The 26,043-nt window shown below is 46.7% G+C and overlaps 1 protein-coding gene across 3 annotated transcripts in view; it reads right to left on the bottom strand.

Moving 5' to 3' along the window:
* LOC140199320 (myosin light chain 3, skeletal muscle isoform-like) overlaps positions 1-25,673 on the bottom strand; it is a 195,291-nt gene extending 169,618 nt beyond the window's left edge. The window contains exons 1-7 of one of the 3 annotated variants that reach the window (XM_072261164.1): positions 25,467-25,673; positions 12,988-13,015; positions 10,360-10,503; positions 10,061-10,234; positions 5,763-5,840; positions 5,618-5,660; positions 3,408-3,702 (exon numbers count right to left, since the gene is read on the bottom strand). In XM_072261164.1, the coding sequence (XP_072117265.1) occupies positions 5,632-5,660; positions 5,763-5,840; positions 10,061-10,234; positions 10,360-10,503; positions 12,988-13,015; positions 25,467-25,592 (579 nt within the window). In that variant the 5' untranslated portion in view covers positions 25,593-25,673 and the 3' untranslated portion in view covers positions 3,408-3,702; positions 5,618-5,631. Of the gene's footprint in view, positions 1-3,407; positions 3,703-5,617; positions 5,661-5,762; positions 5,841-10,060; positions 10,235-10,359; positions 10,504-12,987; positions 13,016-13,127; positions 13,153-13,243; positions 13,338-25,466 lie in introns of those variants that run through there. The other 2 variants (XM_072261166.1, XM_072261165.1) reach the window with 2 other exon arrangements.
* Positions 25,674-26,043: the final 370 nt, after the last annotated feature.

The following is a 26,043-nucleotide window of genomic DNA, read 5'->3' as shown; positions in this document are numbered from 1 at the left end:
AGGATGGTAGCAGACGATATGAGGAAGTAGTTAATTGGATGAGATCAAATTGCAATGATATATGACAGGACCCTGGGAAGGTAAATTGGGAAGAGACATTTTCAAAGAAATGTGGAAGTTGTTTAGGGAGAAGTTGCATAGAATAATGGATAGTTTTGTCCTACTCATACAGGGAAAGGCTGGTAGGGCAAACAAACTGTGATTGACAAGAGAGTGGAACATTTAGTCAACAGAAAGAAGGAAGCATACTTAAGATTAGGAAGCAAAAATCAGGTAGGGTTCCTGAGTGGTAGTCAGGTTGGAGTTTATGATTGAACTTGAGAGATAAAAGGTGAGAGGAGATGGCCTTGGTGAGCAGAATTAAGGAAATCTCCAAGACATTCATCACTTACCGTAAGAACAGCAAGACGAGCAGAGTGAGCAGAGGACCACTCAGGGAAAAATCGGAATCACGTAGCTGGAGTCAGAGGAGGTAGGGAGTTCCTTAATGAATACTTTGCTTCAGTGTTCACCAGGGAGAGGGACTTTGATGAATGTGAGGTCATCGTAATACAGCCTCATGTGCTCGAGCATGTTGAACTTCAGAATGTGACAGTTTTGGAGCTTTTGATAAACATTAGGATTGATAGCCCCTCGGGCAAGACAGGATATACCTCCAGTTACTATGGGAAGTGAGGAAAGAGTTTGCTGGGGCATTGACAATGACATCTGCATCCTCCCTGACCACAGGAGTGGTACCAAAGGATTAGAGGATGGCAAATGTTGTTGCGTTGTTCAAGGAAAGTAATAGGCAATTATAGACCAGTGGTGGGCATTCCGTTGGAGAGACTTCTTGGGGACAGGATATACGAGCATTTGGAGAGGAGTATTCTGATTAGGGATAGTAAGCATGGCTTTGGAGGCTGATACACTAGGTGCATTCAAAAGGCTCTCAGACAGGCACATGAAACTAAAAAAAAATGTAGGATTATAGGCTATGTAGGGTAGTTTCTCCAGTTCTGCTGAAGGGTCTTGGTCTGAAACATTGACTGTACTCTTTTCAATAGATGCTACCTGGCCTGCTGGGTTCCTCCATTATTTTGTGTGTGCTACTTGGATTTATATTGGTCAGGACAATACCTTTGGCTGAAGGGCTTGTACTATGTGTACTGCATGTCCCACTTTCTATGCTCTCAGATGATCACCCTGTATAGGATGGTAATCAGTAAGCAAGAAAAAATGCAAAGCAGATTTACCAGGATGCAGCCAGGACTCGATGTCCTGACTTATAGGGAGAGGCGAAGTAGGTTAGGACTTTATTCCTTGGAACATAGGAAATTGATAGAGGTGTTTAAATCATGAAGGGCAAAGGTAATGTGGACACACTCAATCTTTTTTCCCAGTGAAAAGGAATCACAATCTAGAGGGCATAGTTTTAAGGACGAGTTGGACGAAAGGAGTTGTTTCTGTGCTGTTTTATGCTATGACCAAGACAGAGTTGAAGGAGATAATGGGAAAGATCATCTTATTGTAAAAGGACCCCATCTATGGAGTTTCCCATGCATCATGCAATGCAGGTGGATTCTAGGTTCCAATATACCTTAAAGAATTACTATTTGTTGAAATTATACCCGGGCATTACACCTATGCCTACCTGAGACTTATAGTAAATCTTTGTATTACTGTCATCAGGAATCCAAGCATTAATGTTGAAGTTACCCCAATAACTGCTAATTACTTCTGGTGACAAATTGTGCCTAGTTCTGCATTCTCATTCTACCTTTAATTCCACCTCTTCAGTCCCCGGGTTTTCTATCTTCATGGCTCACCCATGGTTGCTGGTTTGAAACCACAAGTAATACTATTCAATGCCAAATGACAAGGCCATTGTCAGATGAAAGCTACTACTTTTGTTGATGTTGTGTGATCAGGGTGGTTCTGGAAAAGTTGAAGATTTTGCAGTTGAGCTAAGAACAAGCAATAAGATCATAAGACACAGGAGCAGAATTAGCCCGTCGATTCTGCTCCACCTGTGGCAGTGAATTCTACAAATTCACCATACTCTGGCTAAAGAAATACCTTTTTACCTATGGTCTAAAAAGATGTCCTATTCTGAGGCTATGCCCTCTGGTCCTAGACTCCAAGAAGGGAGCAATCTTCCCATAATAGCAGAACTCGATAGTGAAAGTTAGGAGAAATGGCAACACACTACTCAGTGCTCCTTGAAAATTTAATGTAGCTAAGGTCTGGCATTTTATTTATAATTTTTGTAGTATCTATGAATTATGTATTTATCCTGGGTCCAGCATATAGATACAAGCACAAAGACACATCAATGTCTCTACTCCCAGAAATTTGGCATGTTATTGGAGATTCTGCCAAATGACTAGAGATGTAGGTGCAGAGAAGTGTTTGATGGCTCTGGGCCTGTACCCTCTGGAATTCAGAGGAATGAGGAGGGATATCATTGAAGCCTACTGAATACAGGAAGGCCTAAATAAAGTGGACCTGGAGAGGATGTTTCCTATAGTGGGAGGCATCTAGAATCAGGACAGAGCCTCAGAATGAAAGTATGTCCATTTAGAGAAGAGGAGGAATTTCTTTAGCCAAAGGCTGCTGAATCTGTGGCATTCATTGTACCAAGTAATTGGGTAAATTTAGAGTGGAGCTTGATATATTCTTCATTAGTGAGGGCATCAAAGGTTATGGGGAAAAGGCAGGAGAGTGGGTTTAAGAGGGATAATAAATCAGCCATGATAGAATGGCGGACTAGACTCGCTAGGCCCAATAGCATAATTCTGCTCCTGCGTCTTACGGTCTTATGTAGAGTGGAAAGCATTCTGACTGATGGCCTGGTATGGGGAAGCCAATCCACGAGAATGCAAGAGGCCACAGACAGCAGTGTGCTCAAATACCTCCATCATGGTATGGCTCTCCCCAACACCAAAGGACATATATGAGAGCCAATGTCTCAGGAAGGCAACATCCATCATCAGGTCCCCCACTATCTGAGCCATTCCCGCTTCTCAATGCTGCCAACGGGCAACAGGTACCGGATCCTGATGACCCACACGTCAAGGTTCAACCACAGATTCTTCCCCAGTGCCATGAAGATCCTGAGCTGAGACAACAAAGCCTTCATTCTACCACAGTCTATATATTTTTGTCTCTCTCAGTTTTGTACATGACATTGTTTCTTTTATTGTAAAATATGTATAATTTATATTAATTTAAGTCTACGTTAACTTATATTTTTTCCTCCTCTTGTAAAGTACTGTACTGCTGCATAAAGATCTTTTCACGGCCTTTATGCTGCACAAAGATACTTTCCATGGCCTTTACACAGCGCACGTGTGCCATTACAAAATAACCTTGATCTTGAGGACTGCCCAGTGTGGAAGGTATATAACAGGAACAATACAACCAGAGATTGACCACGGAGCCTTTATTGGATTCTGACATCCGCGTGCACTTTTCAACCACGTCAAAACACCGTGGACAAACTGAGTAGTTTTATCCATAGTGTTTAGTACCAAAAATATCAGGTTCTTTGTTTTCTTTCTCCCCTTTTGTTGTTTCAAATATAGTCCATTCGATGTGTAAAAAAAAAAGTGGTTCTTGTGCAAGCTTGAAAGGGGACCGATTGCACTGATGGGATGGTTCCAGGATGGGACATCGCGGCTGTATCAGGTGTTCAGCGATTCATAAACATTTGCACCACTTCTGGGAAAGAAATACCAGTACAAAGGACGTGAACAAAGTGTCAAATCCAAGCCGTACAGAATGCTTCACAAGAAAACTTGAACCGGCCACATTTCTAAAAGCTTTACTTCCAGGAGTTTACAAGCACTCACAGCTTCTCGCGGCGTGATCCTTCCTTCCACCAACCCCAACTCCTACACCAAGTCTGGGCACTTCGTTATAGCAGGGACGTGGAACATTTGAGGAGGGTGCAGAGGGGATTTACCAGGATGCTGCCTGGAGTGGAGGGTATGTTTTATGAGGAAAGGTTGAACAATCCAGAGGAGAAGTGGTGACTTGATAGAGATACTCATGATGATAAGAGACATAGATCGAGTGGACAGCTGCAGACTTCCACTAAGGGCGGAAATGGCTAATATGAGGGGCATAATTTAAGGTGATTGGAGGAAAGTAAATGTGGGGGAGTAAATGTCAGAGGTAAGATGCACATGGATGATGAAAAATAGGGAGTGCTCTGTAGGAGGGAAGGGACAGATTGATCTTAGAGTAGGTTAAAAGTTGGGTACAAAATTGTGGGCCAAAGGGCCTGTACTGTGCTGCAACAGTCTGTGATCTGTGCTCTATTCAGCCTCTCCTTCCTGATATCTGTGCCTCTGTGAATGCTCTGTGTAGTTCCTACAGGCCACACTGTAACAGCCTCCTACAGACACAAACCCCACTGTCAGAAGAGGGCCCCAGGCTAGACAACCGCCTCGCCCGGACACAGAAACCCCACTCTCAGAAGAGGAACTCGTGCCGTTGGAAATAGCACTAGTTCCAGCTTCCAGGAGAAATGAAAAAGCAGCAAGATCAGGCCATCCAATTCCCCGACCCCCAAGGGGGGCCGTCCGTATCCCCCACCTCAAAGTCTGCTCTATCATTCATCAACATCATGGCTGATCTTGTGTCTCACTTCCATTTTCCTGCTCTCTCCTCATCCTTCAATTCCCTAATGACTAGCAATTCATCAATCTGTGATTGTAATATATTTTGCCATTCCATCAGTATGATTAGTTCCAAATTCAAGGATATCTTCCCCGTACTGTCATGGGGAGAAAGTTCAACACATACCAGCTCACACTCTTAAAGAAAGACACTAAGTCGCGGCCTTGCCTGTGAAGCCCTTACCCTGTAACGAGTGAGAACATTAGCCCCTTCAGCCTTGCACCCATGTCATCAACTTAAATAACTCACAGTTAAAATGAGGACTGATACTTTTTGCTCAGTTCAGTCGGAAATGGGAAAAGAAGCTTTAAGGTTCAGCTGCAACTGTTTAGGCATCCCCTTTTCATATAGTGCCGAAGCTCAGAACATCATGAGAACCAGCCTCCCCTGCATGGACTCTCTACTTCTCAAGTAGAGCGGCCGACGTAACCAAAGACTCCTCCTACCCCAATCCCCTGGTAGGGCTGGAGGAACCATTGACCGTAATCTACCTCATTGTGGCCCTCGCACCTTCTCGTCTGCCTGCACTGCACTTTCTCTGTAACTGTAACACTTTATTCTGCATTCTGTTACTGCTTTTCCCTCGTCCCACTTTGATGTGCTGATGCGATGAAATGGGTGGGATGTAAAACAGGTTTTTCCACTGCACCTCAGTACACGTGGCAAAAATAAACCAGTTTATTTACCTGAAACTGCTGCATCAAGAAGCTGTAATATCTACCTGGTTTTGGCTAGAATAACCCACCCTGAGATACATTTCTCCCACTCTGCACTTCCGCTTTCTAAAATGTCTTTATCAGAAACAACTGCAAAGCAGCGGATGGTCCGAGATTGCTTCTGTGCGGAGAATGGGCCACAGGTGAGTGAGGGACAAGTGGACGTCGCAAGTTAGGAGCCACACGACACGAAACAGACTGGGATGCAAAGAGACGAATGAAAGAAGACAGCATACCGTGGGGATCCCTCTTAAACAGACATGATGTGTTTGACAAATGCTGAGAAAGAAAGTAAGAATGAATTAGTAAGATGTAAGGATAGAATACAGGAAAAGCAAAATGAAATACCAAGGGAAATAAGGAGCTCATATAAGCACATACCCTCATAGTTGATGCAGCCGTTGGCATCTTCCTGTCCTTTCAGCAGCTCTTCCACCTGCTCTTCTGTCAGCTTCTCACCTGGTGAACACACCCAAGTATTAGCACATCATCCCCTCTGAGATCATATTCCTTCCCTATTCTGATGAAAAATGACTGAACCTCTTGGCCCTGGTTTTATGCATCGAGTTGCTATCACAGGATCATCTGATTAGATATTTGCATTAAAGAGCCATTGTACCTCATGAAGTGGCCAGTGAGTGAGTGCACTCTGGATTTGGTGTTGTTGAGCCTGGGATGCTAAGCTAGAAAGCAGGCGTGTATTCCAGGTATGAGGAAATATTGGGACGCAAGCAAACATTATAAATAAAGAGCTCCCAAGAGTGAACAGATCACTCCTACCAAAAACCTCTTGAAACTTTGGAGAGGATTTTGTCCTTCCGATGAACACGAGTTTTGAGAATCTCGAGCACAGCCATTTAGCTACAAGTCATAAATTGGGCCATTCAGCCCATCAAGTCTCTTCCACAATTCCATCATGGCTGATTTATCATCGCTCTCAACCGCGTTCTCCTGCTTTCTTTCCATAACCTTTAACCCCCTTACTAACCAAGAAACTATCAACCTCCGCTTTAAATATACCCAATGACTTGGCCTTCACAGCTGTCTGTGGCAATAAATTCCACATTTACCACTTTCTGGCTAAAGAAATTCATCAGGATCTGTAAATCAGGCTAATTGAAGGCAGGTTACCTAGAACGATGTTTCACATAATTCCCCATCACTCTCATTCCATAGTATCTACACTCCTCTGCACAGCATATACTGTTTGCTCACAGCCCTGGGTCACAGTCAGTCTTCTGCACTGATCAACACGCCCACATACTAACACAGAGTTGGCGTTTTGGGCTGAGGGCCTGATGAAGGGCCTTGGCCCAGAACGTTGACTCTCCATTCCTTTCCAGAGATGCTGCCTGACCTGCTGAGGTTCCTCCAGCATTTTGTGCATGTTACTCTGGTTTTCCAGCACCTGCAGAATTTCTTGTGTGTATGATTTGGATAAGAATGTAGGTGGTGTGGTTAGTAAGACTGTGCTATTGCCAAATTTGGTTGTTCAGTGGACAGTGAAGCAGGTTGTCTACAGGTTACAGCAAGGAAAGTGGCCAAAGGAACAGCAGATGGAATTTAACTCAGACAAATATGAAGTGACGCACTTTGAGAAGTTACACCAGAGTAGAATTTATACAGTGAATGACAGTGCCCTGGGGTGCATTTTTGAATTATAGTCACTATAGTCTGGGGAGAACAAGTACATACCAATAGATGTACTGAAAATGGCGAAGCAGGAAGAAAAGGTGAGATTTAGAGATTAGCTTAATTTGTCACATGTACATCGAAACATACAGTGAAATGTGTTGTGGCCTCAAATCAAATCGGTGAAGGTTGTGCTGGGGCAGCCCTGTGAGTGCTTCCATGCTTCTGGCTCCAACGTAGAACGTCCACAACCTACAAATCCTAAACCTAACCCCATGTGTTTGTAATGGAAACTGGAGCACCCGGAGGAAACCGGCGTGGTCACGGGGAGAATGTACAGACTGAGGAGTCGAACCCCAATCAGTGATCGCTGGTGAAGTAAAGCAATTGCATTAACCACCATGCTAGCGTACAGTCCTGTGAAGGATGTGCACAGCATGCTTACCTTCATCGGCTAAAGCACTGAGTACAAGAATTAGCGTACCATGATACAGTCAGAATCTAGAACATAAAACAGTTCAGCACAGGAAGAGGCCCTTCGACCCATAATGTCTGTGCCAAATTAAAGTCAATCTGTTCTGCCTGTTCTGAATCATATCCTCGATTCCCTGTATAGTCTTGTGCCTATCGAACAATCACTGTCATATCTGCTTCCACCACCACCTCTGGCAGCCCAATGCAGGCAACCACCAGTCTCAGTGTAAAATAAAACCCGTCCTTCATATCACCTTTAAATTATCCCCCCCCCCCACCATAAATATATGTCCTCTGCTGGTGGACATTTCTCCCTGGGAAAAAGATTGTGACTGTCTACCACGTGAAGCACCAGTAGTGTTATATTGCTTATGTTTTAACTTGAGGCATAAATGTTAATAATTTGTGGTAATATTACTTTCTGCATTGTGTAAGTCATGTAGTGTGTTGTGCACCTTGGTCTGCAGGAGCGTTGTTTCATGTGGCATTATACACATGCAAGGTTGAAATGACAATTTACTTGAACTATGCCTCTCACAATGTCATAACCTTCTGTCAGATTTCCCCTCAGCTTCTGCCAGTCCAGAGGGAAGAATTGAAATTTGTCTGAACTCTCCATGCAGCTCATATCCTCTAATCCGGGCAGCATCCTGGTAACCCTCTTTTACACTTTCTCCAAAGCCTCTACACCCTTCCTGTAATAGGGTGATCAGAATTGCACACCATACCATACCGTGGCCTAAGCACAGTTTTACATAGCTGCAACACGACTTCCTTTTTCTTATACTCAGTGTCCTGACCAATAAATTTCTTACTCAATCACCTTCCTTCCCTCTCAAATTCCAGCATCTACAGTGTCCTGTTTCCACTTATCACCTTCCAACCTCTGCTTTGCTCCGCTCCCCACCCCCGGCTCTATCTGCTTTGTTTTACTCTATCTCATTTCTTCCTATCACACACCCGCTACTGTCTCTGAACTCACAAAATGCTAGAAGAACTAGGAAGTCAGCCAGCATCTATGGAGAGGAATGAATGGTTTGACATTTTGGGCTAAGGCCCTACAAGAGGACTGGAAAGGAAGGGGGAAGAAGCCAGAATTTGAAGGTGGGGGGGTAAAGGGGGAAGGTGTACAGGCTGGAAGGAGATAGGTGAAGCCAGGTGAGGGGGCAGGTGGGGAGGGGGGAGAGTGAGAAGCTGGAAAGTGATAGGTGCAAGAGGCGAAGGGCTGACAAAGTATTAATCTGAGAGGAGAGGAGAGTGGACCATGGGAGACAGGGAAGGAGGTGGGGCACCAGAGGGAGATGATGACCAGATGAGGAGAAAGGGCAAGAAGGGAGCTATAATGGGGAAAAGAACAAGAGGGGAGGCGGAAGGAGAAAAATTATCAGAAGTTAGAGAAATAGTTATGTTCATGCCACCTCCACCGAAGTCTCCCAGCTCCAACACTCCCTCTCCTTGGCTCCAACTTCCCATCATCTCCTTCCTTGGCTGGCTCACCTAAAGCCTGTCAGCCCGTCTTGTGCTTTAATACTGACTATCTCCACTTTTCACTACCAGTCCTGATGCAGGTATCAACCCGAAATATTGGCCACGTCTTTGCCTCCACAAACACTGCCAAGTTCCTCCAGTAGTCTGCGTTTGAATCTCTGTCCATGCTGTTACACTACTCCAACTGTGGATGTCAAACCTTATTCACTGGCTCCCTTTGGGACCTTATCAAAGGCCATCTAGAAATCCAGATGCACCACATCCACAGATTCTTCCTCACTCAGTCTTCTAGATATATCCTCAAAGAACTCCAGATTTGTCAAACATGATTTCTCTTTCCCTACTTTATGTTTCCTCTACTCAGTCGTGATTTTTTTAAAATGTCTTGTCACCACATTGCACATTATAGCTGTTTCCCCAATGACTAAAGTCAGACGGCCAGATTGGTGGTCTGCAGTTCTGTCTTGCTCTGTCTCATTCTTAAAATGTCAGGTGATATTTGCAACCCTCCGATGACAGAAATAATTCCTGAATCTGTAGAGTCGTAGAAGATGACCTTAACTTCTCCACAGCCACCTCTTTCAAAACTTTTGCAATTTAGATTATGGGTTGCTAGGGATTAATTTCCAGACTCATTAATCTCGCTGGGAGTATTCCTTTACATTTAAGGATCCTGTTGGCTCGTTCCAATATGTACACACACAGGAAGTGTTTTTTTCCTGACTTTGCTAAGATGCTTTCTTTGAGCAACACTTGCCAAGCACTAGGCACCTGATCATTTGTGGGATTTTGATGTGGACTAACTGGACAAATTAATCCAACATTGTCGACTGTGCTATGAGGCTGTTTACTCTTACAGGGCCACGCAAGTGTGCATCCCCATTTATTCCAGATTTAGCCAAAATGCTTCAAGGCAAACTTTCATTGGCAACAAAACCATGACAGTAACCAGAAGTGGAAGATTTTCTACAAGATTTTGAAAAAAAATCCCTCTTTACTTTCAAACTCCACTTTGCTTGAACGGTATTTACTTTTCGTTTGATAAAAGCTGGTGCTTTAATGTTGTCAATGGGTGCCTTCCTTACCCAGTGTGGCCAGAACGTGGCGAAGTTCAGCACCCATCACTGTGCCATTGCTTTCCTTGTCGAAAACACGCAGACCTTCAACAAAGTCCTCATAGGATCCCTGGTCTTTGTGGTTAGCCATGGTCTGAAGCATGGGAAGAAACTGGTCAAAATCAATGGTTTTTCCAGACAGCTCTAGAGGGGAACACACCAAAATAACTCATTGCAAATAATCAGATCCTGGCCACATGACTTTGTAGAATTTTAATTACACAGCGTAGGATAGCATTCATCCCATCCATCCTGTCCAGGAGACCTACCCTCTGCACTGGGGCTGTTCAGGATCTTTTTCACTTCGGCGTTGGTTGGATTCTGACCGAGAGCTCTCATAACATCTGCCACTTGGCCGAGGGTGATCTTGGAATTACCAGTCCTGTCAAACAGGAGGAAAGCCTCCTTGAAGTCTAAAGGGTAGAGAACATGACAACACATATAAGATAGGTAGGATTGGAAAGAATACATTGAACCATGACTACACTAAAATCACTGGTTAGGCACCAGCCTGCACAATCCGGATCTAGGCCGATAATCAAGAGTGGTAGAGAAAGCAGAAATACACTGGAAATGGGGGAACCAGTGGGAACCTCTGACACATCTGTGTGCGATGTAGAGGGACAAACCTGCCCCTACTCATTCGTGAATCCAATTTTATGTTTAAGTTAATCCCCAGAAGTCTTTTCTGGTGAGGCGTAGAGCTTAAGTGGCTAGTATGCAGAGAAAAATTCCACGAACTGCAGATGGTAAACACACGAGATTCTGCCGATGCAGAAAATCCAGAGTAACACATACAAAATACCGGAGGAACTCAGCAGGTCAGGTAGCATCTATGGAGAGGATTAAAGAGCCGATTTCAATTGATGAAGTTTCCCAGCCAAAAAAATTTGCTGTATTTCTCTCCACTGATGCTGCCCAACCTGCTGAGTTCCTCCAGCGTTTTGTATCTGCAGATGGTGGACTGTGGACGTCTTAAAGGCACACGGGTGTTTTTGGGTAGAGCGGTCAGGCTGACACTGATCCACGCTGCTTGAGGTGCCTTCTCTGTTAGCTTCAGTGTTGGCCAGTCACCCAACCTTCTACTTTATACTGGATTGCACTAGAAAGTGCAGTTGCTGGATGAAAGGTGGATGACTTTAGCTACGTCTCTATACAGACAGTGCCTGATTCAGACCCTCGTACGGGTCTACACCAGCTCTCACAGCAACTGGATTTCTCCACGCATTTTCCTGTAACTCTTTCTGTCACACAAGCTGACCAAGACCCAGACCCAGTTTGCCAACCAGCTGCTGTTGGTCACAGTAGCCAATTACCTTTTTGACCCAAACAGCTTTGGAGTATAGGAGGAAACCAGAGCCAGTTTCAGTCAGGACTGGCATTAGAACTCTAGGTATTCAGGAAAGGGCACAGTCCATGTGTTCAGCTCCACTAATGTAATGCTACTCATCGGCGCATGTGGGGAACCAATGTGTCCCCCTCCCAGACCCCTCCCCACCCTTTCAATATCACTGAGCAGCTTGACGTTTCATTGCTAAGATTTCTGCAGAGTTCCATCCGCTGTTCTCCCTGTGACCGTGTGGGTTTTCTCCGGGTGCTCTGGTTTCCTCCCATATTCCAAAGACATACCAATTGATAAGTTAAAAGGTCATTGTGAATTGCGCCGTGATTAGACTAAGATTAAATTGGGAGATTGCTGGGCGGTGTGGCTCAAAGAGCTGGCAGGACCTATTCTGCGCTGTATGTCAATAAATAAAAAATAAATAAAATTATCATTGCATCGCTAAATATATTGATTAGGGGAAAAGGCTGAGAGAAGAGCTAAGGGAACCATTCCTCAGGGTACAGGGAAGGTGCAGGTGGCCACAGCATTGTCCTAGCCAGACCAGCCGTGTCAGGGGTGCGATGATCGTCTTCAAAATGATCAATGTCCCACTCAACTTCCCAGACTTTGAGTTCTTACTGGCAGAGCACCTAGCAGTGGCTTAACAGCAGCAAAAACAGGCTTGTGGCTTGACCACTGACCCTCCTTCCTACACACGCACATGGTAGCGTAGTGGTTAGCACAACGGTTTACTGTACCAGCGACCTGGGTTCAATTCCTGCCACTGCCCGTAAAGAACATCTATGTTCTCCCCGTGACTGCGTGGCTTTCCTCCGGGCACCCTGGTTTCCTCCCACAGTCCCAGTGACCAAGCTTAAAACCATAAGGCATAGGAGCACAATTAGGCCATTCAGCCCATTGAATCTGCATCACCATTCCACCCTGGCCGATTTATTATCCCTCTCAATCCCATTCTCCTGACTTTTCCCAGGAACCTGTGACATCTTTACCAATCAAGAACCTATCAACCTCTGCTTTAAATATACCCAATGACTTGGCCTTGACAGCTGTCAGTGGCAATAAATACCACAGTTTCTGCACCTTCTGGCTGAAGAAGATTCTCCCTACCTCTATTCTATTACCTCATAATAGTTCAATAAATAATCTCACGCACACCTGCCCGGACACTCCGACATAATTCCTGCCCACAGATGCCCATTGACACCCTAAAGCTACCCACCCTCTACCACATACACACTATGCTCCAGGGCAAATCTACTGCACACAACACAGCCACTCTCAACAAATGTTCCCAGCCAAATACAGTATATTGCCGTCCCACAGGTGGGCAGCACCCGACCCACCCCCATGTATACTCAGCCACCGACCCCTCGCATCCACTCACAGACGGGCAGAGACCTGGCGCTCACGGACGGCAGTGATCTCCCGCCCACCTACAGTCAGACGGGCAGTGCCCATCGACACTCCCAGCCCAGCCTCCCCTCCCGCCCCGCCCGATTCCGGGCTGTGGCCGCCTCCTGCGCCGGCTTGCCGGGCGGTGTCCGCTGCTCACCTTCCTGCTGCTCCGCAGAGAACTCGATCTGAAAGAGAGAGAGGGAGAGGTTTGGAGCGGTGGAGAGGGAGCCCGGGCCGGGGGGTGGGCAGAGGGGATGTGGAGAGCAACCCCCGGCCCGGGACCCCGGCCTCACTTACCGGCAAGCTCGTCTGTTGAGAACGACTGCAAAGAGAAGAAGAAAACAGAGGTTGGACACATTGCAAATGCAGCGGTAACGGGACAGTGAATTGCAGAGGGCAGCGCGGCGACCTACCATGGCTGGAGCGGCCGAGTGACGAACGGCGCTGAGTTCTACCCAAGGATGGAACTGCCGCTCCCCGACGCCAGCCCTCTTATTGCCCGCAAGTCGGTGACGGGGCAGCGGATCGGGTATCGTTGCGGCTCAGCCCACCCCCTCCGCCCGAGTTCTTTAACTTTCTTAGGGCAGGAATAGTGCGCCTGAAATACCCGCCCACCCTATTTTTGGAGCATTGGAATTCGAGGAGAGAGCCTGCGGCATGTCAGCACTTTCTCCGGACCTTTGGTGTGCACCCCGGTGCTCCCTGCTGTAAAAGGAGCCATGGTATTTTTATGGGCAGCTACTGATGTCAGGGAGATGGGACAGGTGCAACCCGAGAAACTCTTCCATGGTGGCGGTGTCCACTGGGAGGATGTATACATGGGCTATGTAAGGGGATATGGACAGGCTAAGTGATTGGATAAGATCAGGGCACGTGGAACTCATGGTACAAAAGCAGAGGATCTACAGTGTCAAGTCCCTGCACACAGTAAAGGACTCGCCTGCCGCTGATCTACAGGCACATTGACATTGGGTAATAATCTTTCGATGGCAAAGTGTTTGGGGTTGAAACATCAGTTTTGTGTTGAGATTTTTTAGGTGACTGTAAAGATGTGAATGTTCGCTGAATATGGATATAACCACCTTTGATGATGTAACAGTTTAAAATATGAATAAAATATTTTGATTTGGATATACATGTTTTAAATGGTAAAAAGATTGAGAGGTTTGAATGCAGCTGTGAGGATCTATACACAAACCTACAGATAGAAGGACATCTAAAAGAAAGGATAATCAGGTAAAACCAACACGGTTTTGTGAAAAGGGAAATGATGTCCAGCCATATTATTGAAGAATAGTGCAGAATATTGGTACCTTGGGTTGGCACAAATGGAACGATGATGGGAGTAGAAAATAGTGCCACAAGTGTGCCTTCATGTGATTGGCAAGATGGTGATGGAGCATTTTTGTGGGCTGATGGGCTGTTCCTGCGCTCTCAGTTCTACCCTTTCACTTTTGGAGGTGCTGGCAAACCATGTCTTCTGCCTCTGTATCTTCCAACAGCACAACAACCCTTCAACATTGTCTGCTCTCATTTTTCTGTGCAATTCCCAGCTCACCCCCATTCCACCTTTATCTACCAGAAGCCCAATCTACACATACTAAAGCCTCTCCTCCTGTCACTTCTGCAAGATGTTCCCTAAATTATAACGTTTTAACTATGCTTTTTATAGCCCATTCCAAAAGCTCCTCAAAGACTCAATCACAAATTTTAAATGATACTGCTCCGTGAGACCACCACTGGACTGTTTCACCTCATTGAAGACATTATATAAAAATGTTACAGAATTGTACAGCATAGAAATGGGCCTTCTAGCCCACTGAGTTCAGTCTATCAGTCTTCAATGTGGAAAACACCAGCAACTCAACAGAAATTCAAGAAAGTCAGGGAGCATAAGTGTGGTTGCTATTACTAAGGAGAAGGTGCTTGGGAAGCTGAAAGCGCTGAAGGTAGATAAGTCACCTGGATCAGATGGGACTACACCCCAGAGTTCTGGAAGAGGTAGCTGAAGAGATTGTGGAGGTATTAGTAGTGATCCTGCAAGAATCACTAAACTCTGGAATAGTCTGAGAGAACTGGAAGCTGAGAAATGTCACTTCACTCTTTAAGAAGGGAGGGAGGCAAAAGTGGTGAAATTATAAGCCAGTTAGCCTGGTTTCAGTGCTTAGTAAGATGTTAGTGTCCATTATTAAGGATGAAGTTTTGGGGTATTTGGAGGCACACAGTAAAATAAGCCAGCATAGCTTCCTTAAGGAAATCTTGCCTGAATTATTTCAGGAAGTAACAGACAGGACAGACAAAGGAGATGTTGCTTGCTTGGATTTTCAGAAGGTCTCTGACCAGATGCCTAACATGAAGCTGCTAGACAAGAAAGAAACCCATGGACAGGAAAGTAACTAGCATGGATAGAAGATTGGCTGACTGGCAGGAGGCAAAGAGTGGGGATAAAGGGAGCTTTTTCTGGTTGGCTGCCAGTGACCAGTGGCATTCTGCAGGGGTCTGTGTTGGGACCACTTCTTTTCATGTTATATGTCAATGATTTGATAGATGAAATTGATGGCTTTGCGGTCAAGTTTGATAATGACCCAAGGGCAGGTGGAGGGACAGATAGTGTTGAGGAAGCAGGAAGCCTGCAGAAGGAATAGTAGAATGGACAGAGAAATTGCAGATGGAATAGACTATAGAGAGGTGCATGGTCATGCACTTTGCTAAAAGGAATAAAGGTGTAATCTATTTTCTAAACTGAGAGTGAATTTCTAAATCAGAGATACAAAGGGAATCGGGAGCCTTAATTTTTGGTTACCTTGCAGGTTGCATCAGTAGTAAGGAAAGCAAATGCAGTGTTAGCATTCATTTCCAGAGGACTAGAATATAAAAGCAAGGATGTAATGCTGAGGCTTTAAAAGGGTTGGTTGGAACCACATTTGTATTATTCTGAGCAATTTTGGGCCCCATTATCTAAGGAAGGACTCATTCCATTGGAGTGGCTCCAGAGAGGATATACAATAATTATCCCAAGAATTAAAGGGTTAACATATTAGGTACCCACTCTGAGCCGGTACTCGCTGGAGTTTAGAAGAATGGGGAGAGGAAGGGTTCTCATTGAAACCTACAGAATATTGAAAGGCCTGAATAGAGTGGACATGGAGAAGATGTTTCCAATAGTGAGAGAGTCCAAGACCAGTGGGCACAGCCTCAGAATACAAGGGTATCCCTTTAGCACAGGGTGGTGAATCTGTGAAATTGACTGCAATAGACGGCTGTGGAAGCCAGTCATTAGGTACATTTGAAGTGGAGGTTGATAGGTTCTTGATTAGTAAAGGTATCAAAGGTTATGGGAAGAAGGCAGGAGAATATGGTTGAAAGGTAAAATAAACAGCCATGATGGAATAGTGGAGCAGACTCGATGTGCTGAATGGCCCAATTCTGCTCTTAAGTCTTTTGGTCTTCTGGTCTATCTATACTAATCCCACTTACCTCCACTAATTCCATATCCCCCTCTGCCTTGCTCATTCAAGTACCTGTTTAGAAGACTCTTCAAAATTGTTACTGTTCCTGCATCCAGTACTTCCTCTGGCAGCTCATCCCATATACCAGCCTCTGTGTGAAAAATGTACCCCTCACATCACCTTGATATCTCCTCCTCCAAACCAATGCTTTGAACAACTGTACCACGACGACTCAGGTCTTATGCTCAAATGTGTCATATAATGGCTACAGAATTGGACAACATTGCAGCTAAAGTACTGAAGATGACCTGTTCTTCAGAACTAGCTGCACCTCCATTCAAAACGGCAGAAGAAATCTGGTTTGTTTAATTGCAATCCAGTCATTATTCTCTCAACACACTGACCAGTGGGCACCCATCCATAATAGTCCCATCTTGGCCTGTTGTCTTCAATGCCCAGACAAGTCCCACACGCAGTCAGCAACTCTGTTTCCACTCTTCTCACCAGCAGTGCATTTCAGTTAATTACCACCCAGAGTGAATCTCCTCTGAATCTTTTATTCCATACCCTAAATCTATCTTCCTTTTCCTACTTCCAGCTTCCTGCAGTCCCCTGTTAACCTCCTCCACTCAGCTTGCCCAGTCCCCCCTCATCCCAGGCAACATCCTAGCGACTCTCCTCTGCACCCTCTCCAGTAACATAACATCCTCCCTATAGTGTGGTTTAAAAGTGAAGTGTCACTAACTCACCAATGACCTCCTCAAGATAAAGATAAAGATTAGCTTTATTTGTCACAGGTATATCAAAATAAACAGTGAAAGGCATCAAATCACATCAACAAGGATTGTGCTTGGCAAGTGACCACGTGCTTCCAGCACTATCATGACAAGTCCACAGTTTACTAAACCCTACTTGTACGTCTTTGGAATGTGCGAAGGAACTGGATCACCTGGAGGAAACCTATGAGGTCATGGGGAGAACATACAAACTCCTTACAGGCGATAGCAGGAATTGAACCCCGATCCTATAGTGTTGTAGGACCGTTACACTGAGCCCTACATTACTGAACATTTTAGGTTTTGTCAGGAATGCTTAACTCCAGGCCTCCACAAGCAAGGTGACTGACTGCCCTTGACTCTTATGGCATCATGATGATTAAAACCATCAAAGACAAAGCATCGCTTCAGACATCCTTAATCTTCAGCCCCTTTACCACTGATACATAGTGATTGCATTGTGTACCATCTACAAAATACTCTGCAGTGCCTCACCCAGCCTACTCTGGGAGCTTCTCCTAAACCAGCCACCCCTCTCACTTTGAAAGACAAAGACATCGGGTGAATGGGAGCACCGCTACCTGTGTGATCCCTTCCAAGTCACACAGCATCCTGACTCATAGAGCACTACAGCACAGAAACAGGCCCTTTGGCCCATCTAGGCTGTGCCAAACTGTTATTTGCCTAGCCCATGACCCACACTTGGACCATAGCTCTCCATACTTCCCAGCCATGTATTCATCCAAACTGCTCTAAAATGTTGTAATCAAAACCACATCCACCACTTCCACTGGTAGCTTGTTCCACACTCACGCCACCCTCTAAGGGAAGAAGCTCCCCCTCAGGTTCCCCTTAAATCTTTCACCCTTAACCTATGACCTGACCTCTAGTTCTAGTCTCACCTAACCTTGGTGGAGAAAATACCTGATTGCATTAACCCTATCTATACTCCTCATAACTTGTACGTATATCATCAGTTTTTACTTCACTGAGTCTAAATCCTGAAGTGCCGTCTGCAGCAGAACCATGGGAGTATTTACAGCAGAAGGCATGCAGTACAGTAAGGCAACAGCCTGCCACCACCCTCTCAAGGTTCGCTTGGGTTAGGACATAAAGGCTGATCTTGCTGGTTACTCCCAAACCCCAGAAATTAATAAAAAGGAGAAAACTTCTACCATTACCAGAAATTTGTCATGGAATCTCTGAGCATCTGCACCCGAGGTTTAATACTGCATTCAATTAAATGCCAAAGATTTACTTACGATTTACAGTGGAGGAAAAGAGCATTTCCTAATGTGGATGATATGTACACGATGCACACCTGCTACACTAATCTCTTCTTCCTTCTTCGTCAAAACTAAACAGCACAGTATTTGCTATCCTTCCCCACAGTGTATTTGCCTGGCCTTACTTTAGGCACATTTCTGCCACTCAGTCCAACTGCACCTGATTCTAATCAATTTTGTTCTAAAGCGGGGGGGGGGGGGGGGGGAGGAACGTCGACTCAGACCATGAGAGGTCTGCGTTGGGCATTTTCATGCCTTACAAGGCGCAAATTGGAAGTCTGTGTGGGGCGCCACTCCTCGCACAGACACTAGAGCAATGCGTAGTTAAGTGCCTTGCTCAAGAACACAAACACACTGCCACAGCTGAGGCTCGAACTAGCGACCTTCAGATCACTAGACGAACGCCTTAACCACTTGGTCACGCGCCCAACACTAAAGCAGTGTCTCAGAATTCTTTGGAGATGACACTGCTGGAATCTGGAGCAAGGATATACTGCTGGAAGAATTCAACGAGTCAAGTCATCATCGGTGGGGACAAAGGGAGAGTTGACATTCAGGATGAAGACCCTGCGCCTCAACCTTAAACACCGACCTTAAATCCTGGTGTAGGCCTCAACCTTAAACACCGACCACCTCTTTGCCTCATTAGATCCTGTTCAACATGCTGAATCCTTCCAGCTATTCATTCTCCAAATTCCTTATTGCATTATTTAACAACCATTGTTTTGTGATTCCTAATTTTGGACCTGACCACCAAAGGAAATGTCTCTTCCACCTCTATAGTATGTAATCAAACACTTCCTAATCTTACAGATAGTGCTTAGGTGGTAGCTCGGTCTTTTCTGTTATGGAAAAAGGAGAATCTTTCATGACTGTAACGAGCAGGTTTTGAGAAAGTCCCTCTTAATCTTCTCCGGGGCCTCCATGTCAAGGGCAATGGGTATTATTCTAACCATGGGTCTAAGCAAAGTTTGAGACAACCTATGTTAAGTTCTCCATCTGTTCATTTGTGTGGTGTCTCCTGAACCCATTAACTCATAAACCTATCAGGTTCATCCCCTGCACCCCAACAGTTTAGCTTCTTTACTGAATATATTTTCTAAACAATAGATACTCTATTTCCTCCAAGCAAAACATATCCTTTCCGTAAGTCTTTGTTGAAGTATACTTATAATTAAGTAAATTACTTTTTAACTGTTTTCAGGTGTTTCTAACTTAAATCTCCTGCTTAAAATTCAAAAAATCATTCCTAGTACTGATATTAAGCTAATTGTTACATGATTCTCAGTAATTGTTGTGTTTACTTTTCTGTCGATAAATTAATTTTCTGATAAATTTTAATATTTATAATGATGTCAAACAGATTTCCTGCCCTGGATTTCTGTTGTACTTTTAGTGTGTGGCTGGAGTACAGTGCTATTACAGTATTGAACTCACATAGAGATTTGAGCTGAGGATTCAATTGTGGAGAGTGACATACCATGCAATTTCAATCTGAAAGTTGACTTAGGAATTTTCTGATGCTGAATGAGGACCAGGAAGAAGTCTCCACCTGTGTGATTTCAAGTTCTATTTTAGCATTGCCGTTTGGGTTGTATGTCAACGGTTTGATGTTGGAATGAAGCAGAAAATGCCGTGCCAAGTTTTCAGGAGCCGCTGAGGGTTGTGTGAAGAAGGGTGTGGGCTGCATTAGCGCTGTTCTCTGAGGTCTGGCAAACAAGACGTTTTGATTACCTTGGTGTCCAACAATTCAGCTGGCACAGAAACTCACCAAAAGTATGGGTTCACAGTTTCAGGTCCAGTATTCAATAATGTTTTGTTTGGAAAGGTTGTGAGGGGGAGAGGAATTTTGCATTTTTTTCTGTTGCTTAAATTACTGCAGATGAATTATTCATCTACCCAACATTCATGTGACTGTGGGAAAGCCTCATTCTGCCCCTCAATCCACTAATCAGTGGCTACTACCTCTCTCAGGGTTCTACAGTGGCTGCAACTTGATGTGACATAGCTGCATTTGCAATGTTCTGTTTCCTTTGCAGAGTTCTCAAGAGACCTATTGCAAGGGAGGAATGCACAGGCAAGACATTACTATCAATGAACATTCAGCAATAATCCAAACAAGTGAGAAAGAACACCACACAGTCACTGAAACAGAATGAACCTTCCATTGAAGAAAGTGATATTAGTGACAACAAGATTTCTGGGGGAAAAGAGTAATATCGCGAAAATAATCCCAGAGGAGCAAAATATTGAAAATAATTATGCTGGCATGCTGTAACCAGCCCATTAAATTAATTTCATAATCATTTATAATGACCAGACAATTTGAGAATAAATAGATGAGCCCAGGGAGGGAGGTAGTGCGGATCTCTGAAGTCAGTGTAAAGGGTTATCACACAGCATGTGGCAGGATGATCTTAGGCCTCTGCTGCCCCACCTGTGGGACCCAGTTCACCTCCAGCTCCATTCGCAGGGATAGGATGAGGCCAGGCGGAATCTGGGAGTGCTGAGATCTTCCTGGCTACATTGCAGCCTCCAGGAGGACACTAGACTGTGCTTTCCAGAAGGACGAGTAAAGACACACACTGTTGAGAGGACTCCCGTAGGCTAAGCAGAAAGAAAAGGATGTGTCAACATCTCAGGTTGAGGCTGCATCAGGACTTGGGGTGGGAGAGAAAGAAGAGCCAGGATGTGAAGTGCAGGGTAGGGCTGGGAACAGAAGAGAAGGGGAATGCAGGGAAGATGGAGCTGGGTGGAAGAAGGAGAGAAAAGGTGAAAGGGGAAAAGAGAGCAACTGGGCTCCTCTTTACACCGCCTTCTGAATCTTCTTTATACACTCTTCAAACCCTCCAATTCAACAAGTTCCATCAAAGTCCTCTCAGTATCTCCCTCACACATAAACCCCACAGGCCCTTTCAATTACCCCTGAATGCTCCCTTGTATTATCCCTCAGAGGCAGTAGTTATACTGAGAAATTCAGTCTCAATGATCCTACACACATTCCCATTCTGGCTGGGTTTTAGGTAAGGAGATCCTCCAGGTATGTGTGTGTGTCAGAGGGCTCTATATGGGCAATGAGTAAGGGATGTGAGGTAATGTAAGGGGGAATGAGGGGTATATGAAAGGGGGCACAATGGAGATTACATAAGTGGGAAAGGTGCTATATATAGGGGGAACGGGGTATATATAAAGGGGGATGTGGAGTATATGTAAGAAGGATATATGCAGTATATGTAAGAGGGAAACCATGGGGTACATACAAGGGGGGGACTGTGGGGTACATACAAGGGGGGGACTGTGGGGTACATACAAGGGGGTCTGTGGGGTATTTGTAAGGGGGGACAGTGGGGTACATGTAAGGGGGACTGTGGGGTACATACAAGGGGGGACTGTGGGGTACATACAAGGGGGGGACCATGGGGTACATACAAGGGGGACCGTGGGGTACATACAAGGGGGGGACTGTGGGGTACATTGTAGGGGGACCATGGGGTACATACAAGAGGGTCCATGGGGTACATACAAGGGGGTCCATGGGGTACATTCAAGTGGGGGGACCAAGGGGTACATACAAGGGGGGGGACTGTGGGGTACATACAAGGGGGGATCGTGGGGTACATACAAGAGGGGACTGTGGGGTACATACAAGGGGGGACCATGGGGTACATACAGGGGGGGACTTTGGGGGTACATACAAGGGGGTCTGTGGGGTACATGTAAGGGGGGACAGTGGGGTACATGTAAGGGGGACTGTGGGGTACATACAAGGGGGTACCGTGGGGTACATACAGGGGGGGACTGTGGGGTACATACAAGGGGGACCATGGGGTACATACAGGGGGGGGACTGTGGGGTACATACAAGGGGAGGATCGTGGGGTACATACAAGGGGGGACCGTGGGGTACATACAGGGGGGCTTTGGGGGTACATACAAGGGGATCTGTGGAGTACATGTAAGGGGAACAGTGGGGTACATGTAAGGGGGACTGGGGGTACATACAAGGGGAGTACCGAGGGGTACATACAAGAGGAGACCGAGGGGTACATACAAGGGGGGACCGTGGGGTACATACAAGGGGAGACCGAGGGGTACATACAAGGGGGGACCGTGGGGTACATACAAGGGGGGACCGAGGGGTACATACAAGGGGGGACCGTGGGGTACATACAAGGGAGGGTCTGGGGGGTACATACAAGGGGGGGACCGTGGGGTACATACAAGGAGGGACCATGGGGTACATACAGGGGGAGACTTTGGGAATACATTCAAGGGGGGTACCGTGGGGTACATACGAAGGGGGGGACCAAGGGGTACATACAAGGGGGGATCGTGGGGTACATACAAGGGGGGACTTTGGGGGTACATGTAAGGGGGACAGTGGGGTACATGTAAGGGGGACTGTGGGGTACATACTAGGGGGACTGTGGGGTACATACAAGGGGGACTGTGGGGTACATACTAGGGGAGGTCGTGGGGTATGTACAAGGGGGATCGTGGGGTACATACAAGGGGGGACCGTGGGGTACATACAAGGGGGGACCGAGGGGTACATACAAGGGGGGACCGTGGGGTACATACAAGGGAGGGTCTGGGGGGTACATACAAGGGGAGGACCGTGGGGTACATACAAGGAGGGACCATGGGGTACATACAGGGGGGGGACTTTGGGAATACATTCAAGGGGGGTACCGTGGGGTACATACGAGGGGGGGGACCAAGGGGTACATACAAGGGGGGATCGTGGGGTACATACAAGGGGGGACTTTGGGGGTACATGTAAGGGGGACAGTGGGGTACATGTAAGGGGGACTGTGGGGTACATACTAGGGGGACTGTGGGGTACATACAAGGGGGACTGTGGGGTACATACTAGGGGAGGTCGTGGGGTATGTACAAGGGGGATCGTGGGGTACATACAAGAGGGGGATCATGGGGTACATACAAGGGGGTCCGTGGGGTACATATAAGGGGGGACTGTGGGGTACATACAAGGGGGTACCGTGGGGTACATACGAGCGGGGACCGAGGGGTACATACAAGGGGGGATCGTGGGGTACATACAAGGGGGGGACTTTGGGGGTACATGTAAGGGGGACAGTGGGGTACATGTAAGGGGGACTGTGGGGTACATACTAGGGGGACTGTGGGGTACATACAAGGGGGACTGTGGGGTACATACTAGGGGAGGTCGTGGGGTACGTACAAGGGGGATCGTGGGGTACATACAAGAGGGGGATCATGGGGTACATACAAGGGGGTCCGTGGGGTACATATAAGGGGGGACTGTGGGGTACATACAAGGGGGGACTGTGGGGTACATACAAGGGGGTCTGTGGGGTACATACAAGGGGGTCTGTGAGATATATGTAAGGGTGACAATAGGGTATGTGTAATGGGGGACAGTGGGTACATATAAGGAGGGACAATGGGATATATATAAGGATGGACCGCGGTGTACATTCAAGGGTGACAATGGGGTACATTTAAGGGGGGGCTGTGGGGTTTATGTAATGGGGGACTGTGGGGTTTATGTAAATTGGGACCGTGGGGTATATATAAGGAGGGACCGTGGGGTACATAAAAGGGCGACAATGGTGTACATGTAAAGGGGGACTGTGGGGTATATGTAAAGGTGACAACAGGGTATATGTAAGTGGGGGACGGTGGGGGACCATGATTTATATGCATGAGGACAATGAGTGGGATATGTAAGAGTGCTGAGGGTTACATGGTCCAATTCCCTTTATGTATTTCCAGTACATTTAAACCTCACCAAAGACCACTTAACTATACCCTCGCAGCGTACCTTTACATATGTCCTTTGAGTTCACGTCAAGCAGAACCCCCGTGTACGTGTCCCCACAGCCCGTTTACATGAACTAAGTTAAACCCCCTCCCATCGCCCCTTACCCTACTTCATTCACCAGGCCGTATGAGCGCATCTTCAAAGCCCCCTTGTATATTGCCTCTAAATCTGACCTAGCCTGGTTAACGCCTGGGAACTCCCGTACGTGTACCCCCTCCAAGTCCACCTCACCCCGCCTGCAGATCCCAACCGAAACCCCACCACCGTGAACAGACGCCCACCGGGATCGGGTTATTGTGATGCTGGATATCGGGGAGGGGCGCGTTTGGCGGGAACTTGAGGGTGACTTTCGTCTTTCTGTCACTTCACCTCATATCGGGGGGGGGCAATAATATCCTCGGAATACCGTTAAGGCAGGAGCCAGCCTTCCTGCTCGGTCAGTGGGCACGGGTATCAAGGAGCCAGCTCTCCAGAGAAACCTAGAGCCGGGACACAACGCCGGCCGCGGGGGGTGGGATTGGCGTGGGGTCGTGAACCTGGGAGTCCCTTACTTCAATGGAAACTTGCAGGTGGTGGTGGAGGTTCGCTGTGTTAATTTCCGTGCTCCCGGTGTTAACAGCACGCGAAACGCAAAGTTAAGAAGGCGAATCTGGTTGACAGCACAAGACGGATTCCTGGACAGCACTTAAATTGTCATTCAGCAGGTATCGGCAGAGCGCTGAGGATGTCTGTCCGTGCGGAGATCTGTCCAACACAGTGACAAACTCGGAGAGCTACCAGTTAGGGGAACAGATGGGAGACCGGCACATTCCCAGGTTTGTCCTTTTAAAGCAACGACGTCTTAATGGTAACATTAGCTGGCACGCCCGGGTGCCGCTCCCATATTTGGCAATACTTCTGTCACCGGTTTCTGTGTCCTGGCTCGCCCCGCGGTGGGCGGCGAGCGGGGAGCTGGGGGCTGCTGATAATTTGGGCTGAGGGGCCCCAGAATCCACGGGAAATAGTTACCCTGTTGCAATTTTCTACCGCGGTGCGTTATGACGCGGTCCTTCGAGAACGAGCGTTTCACAAATTAGACCGGCATTCTAACTTCCAAACAAATGAAAAAAAAAACAGGCTTCGGAAGAGTTATACACGGGGCAGACAAGGCAGCTGCAATCGAACTTACTGGTACCCGTTCACACTCTCAGAGCATGCACACACTGAGGATATCTCGCTTGATCTTCCTCGGGCAGCAACCTAGTCACCGCGCTAAAATGCAATGCCAAAGCTCTCCATCACTTCCGAGCCGCCGGCTTTGCTCTAGAACGTACCCACCTTGACTTTGGACAAGTCGACGGCTGGCTGCTTGGGCTTGGCTGCTTCGGGAGCGGGAGCTGGCGCCGGGGCAGGAGCAGCCGCCGGTTTGGGCTCGGCTTTCTTGATGTCTTTCTTGGGTGCCATTTGGGGTATAGCCGGTGCGGAGTGCGGCCGTGTGCAGGTTAATGAGAGACTGTCGGCGTGGAGCGGGGCAGAGTCGGGCTGTGAGCTGGGGTATTTATGCCCCCTATCGATAAGACAAACGTGTCACATGCGCTCGATTGGACAGTGGACAGGGAGGGAGATAATCAGCCCGGACTATAAATGGAACTGCGTCTTCACCAAACTAGCAGGAATTCTGCAGCCCACCTCCTCTTCATTCTGAGAAGCAGTACGCGGCCGAAAGTCTCTTGACGGGCTGACATTGAGGAACATACTTACCGAATTCACTTCGGCTGAAGTTAGACATTCCTGACATCGCTGTCAGGAACTTGGTTCCACCTGGCGTTCGGGAATTCCGGGAATTCCTCGGGGTCGCAGGCGCCCCGCAGCCCCTTCTGCTAAAAGTGCTGATTAAGCGGAAGAGTGGATAAAA

Source organism: Mobula birostris, chromosome 6, assembly GCF_030028105.1.
Source record: "Mobula birostris isolate sMobBir1 chromosome 6, sMobBir1.hap1, whole genome shotgun sequence".
NCBI classification, from domain to species: domain Eukaryota; kingdom Metazoa; phylum Chordata; class Chondrichthyes; order Myliobatiformes; family Myliobatidae; genus Mobula; species Mobula birostris.
Note: the sequence above shows the minus strand (reverse complement) of the source record. Positions and strands in the feature narration are given on the sequence as shown.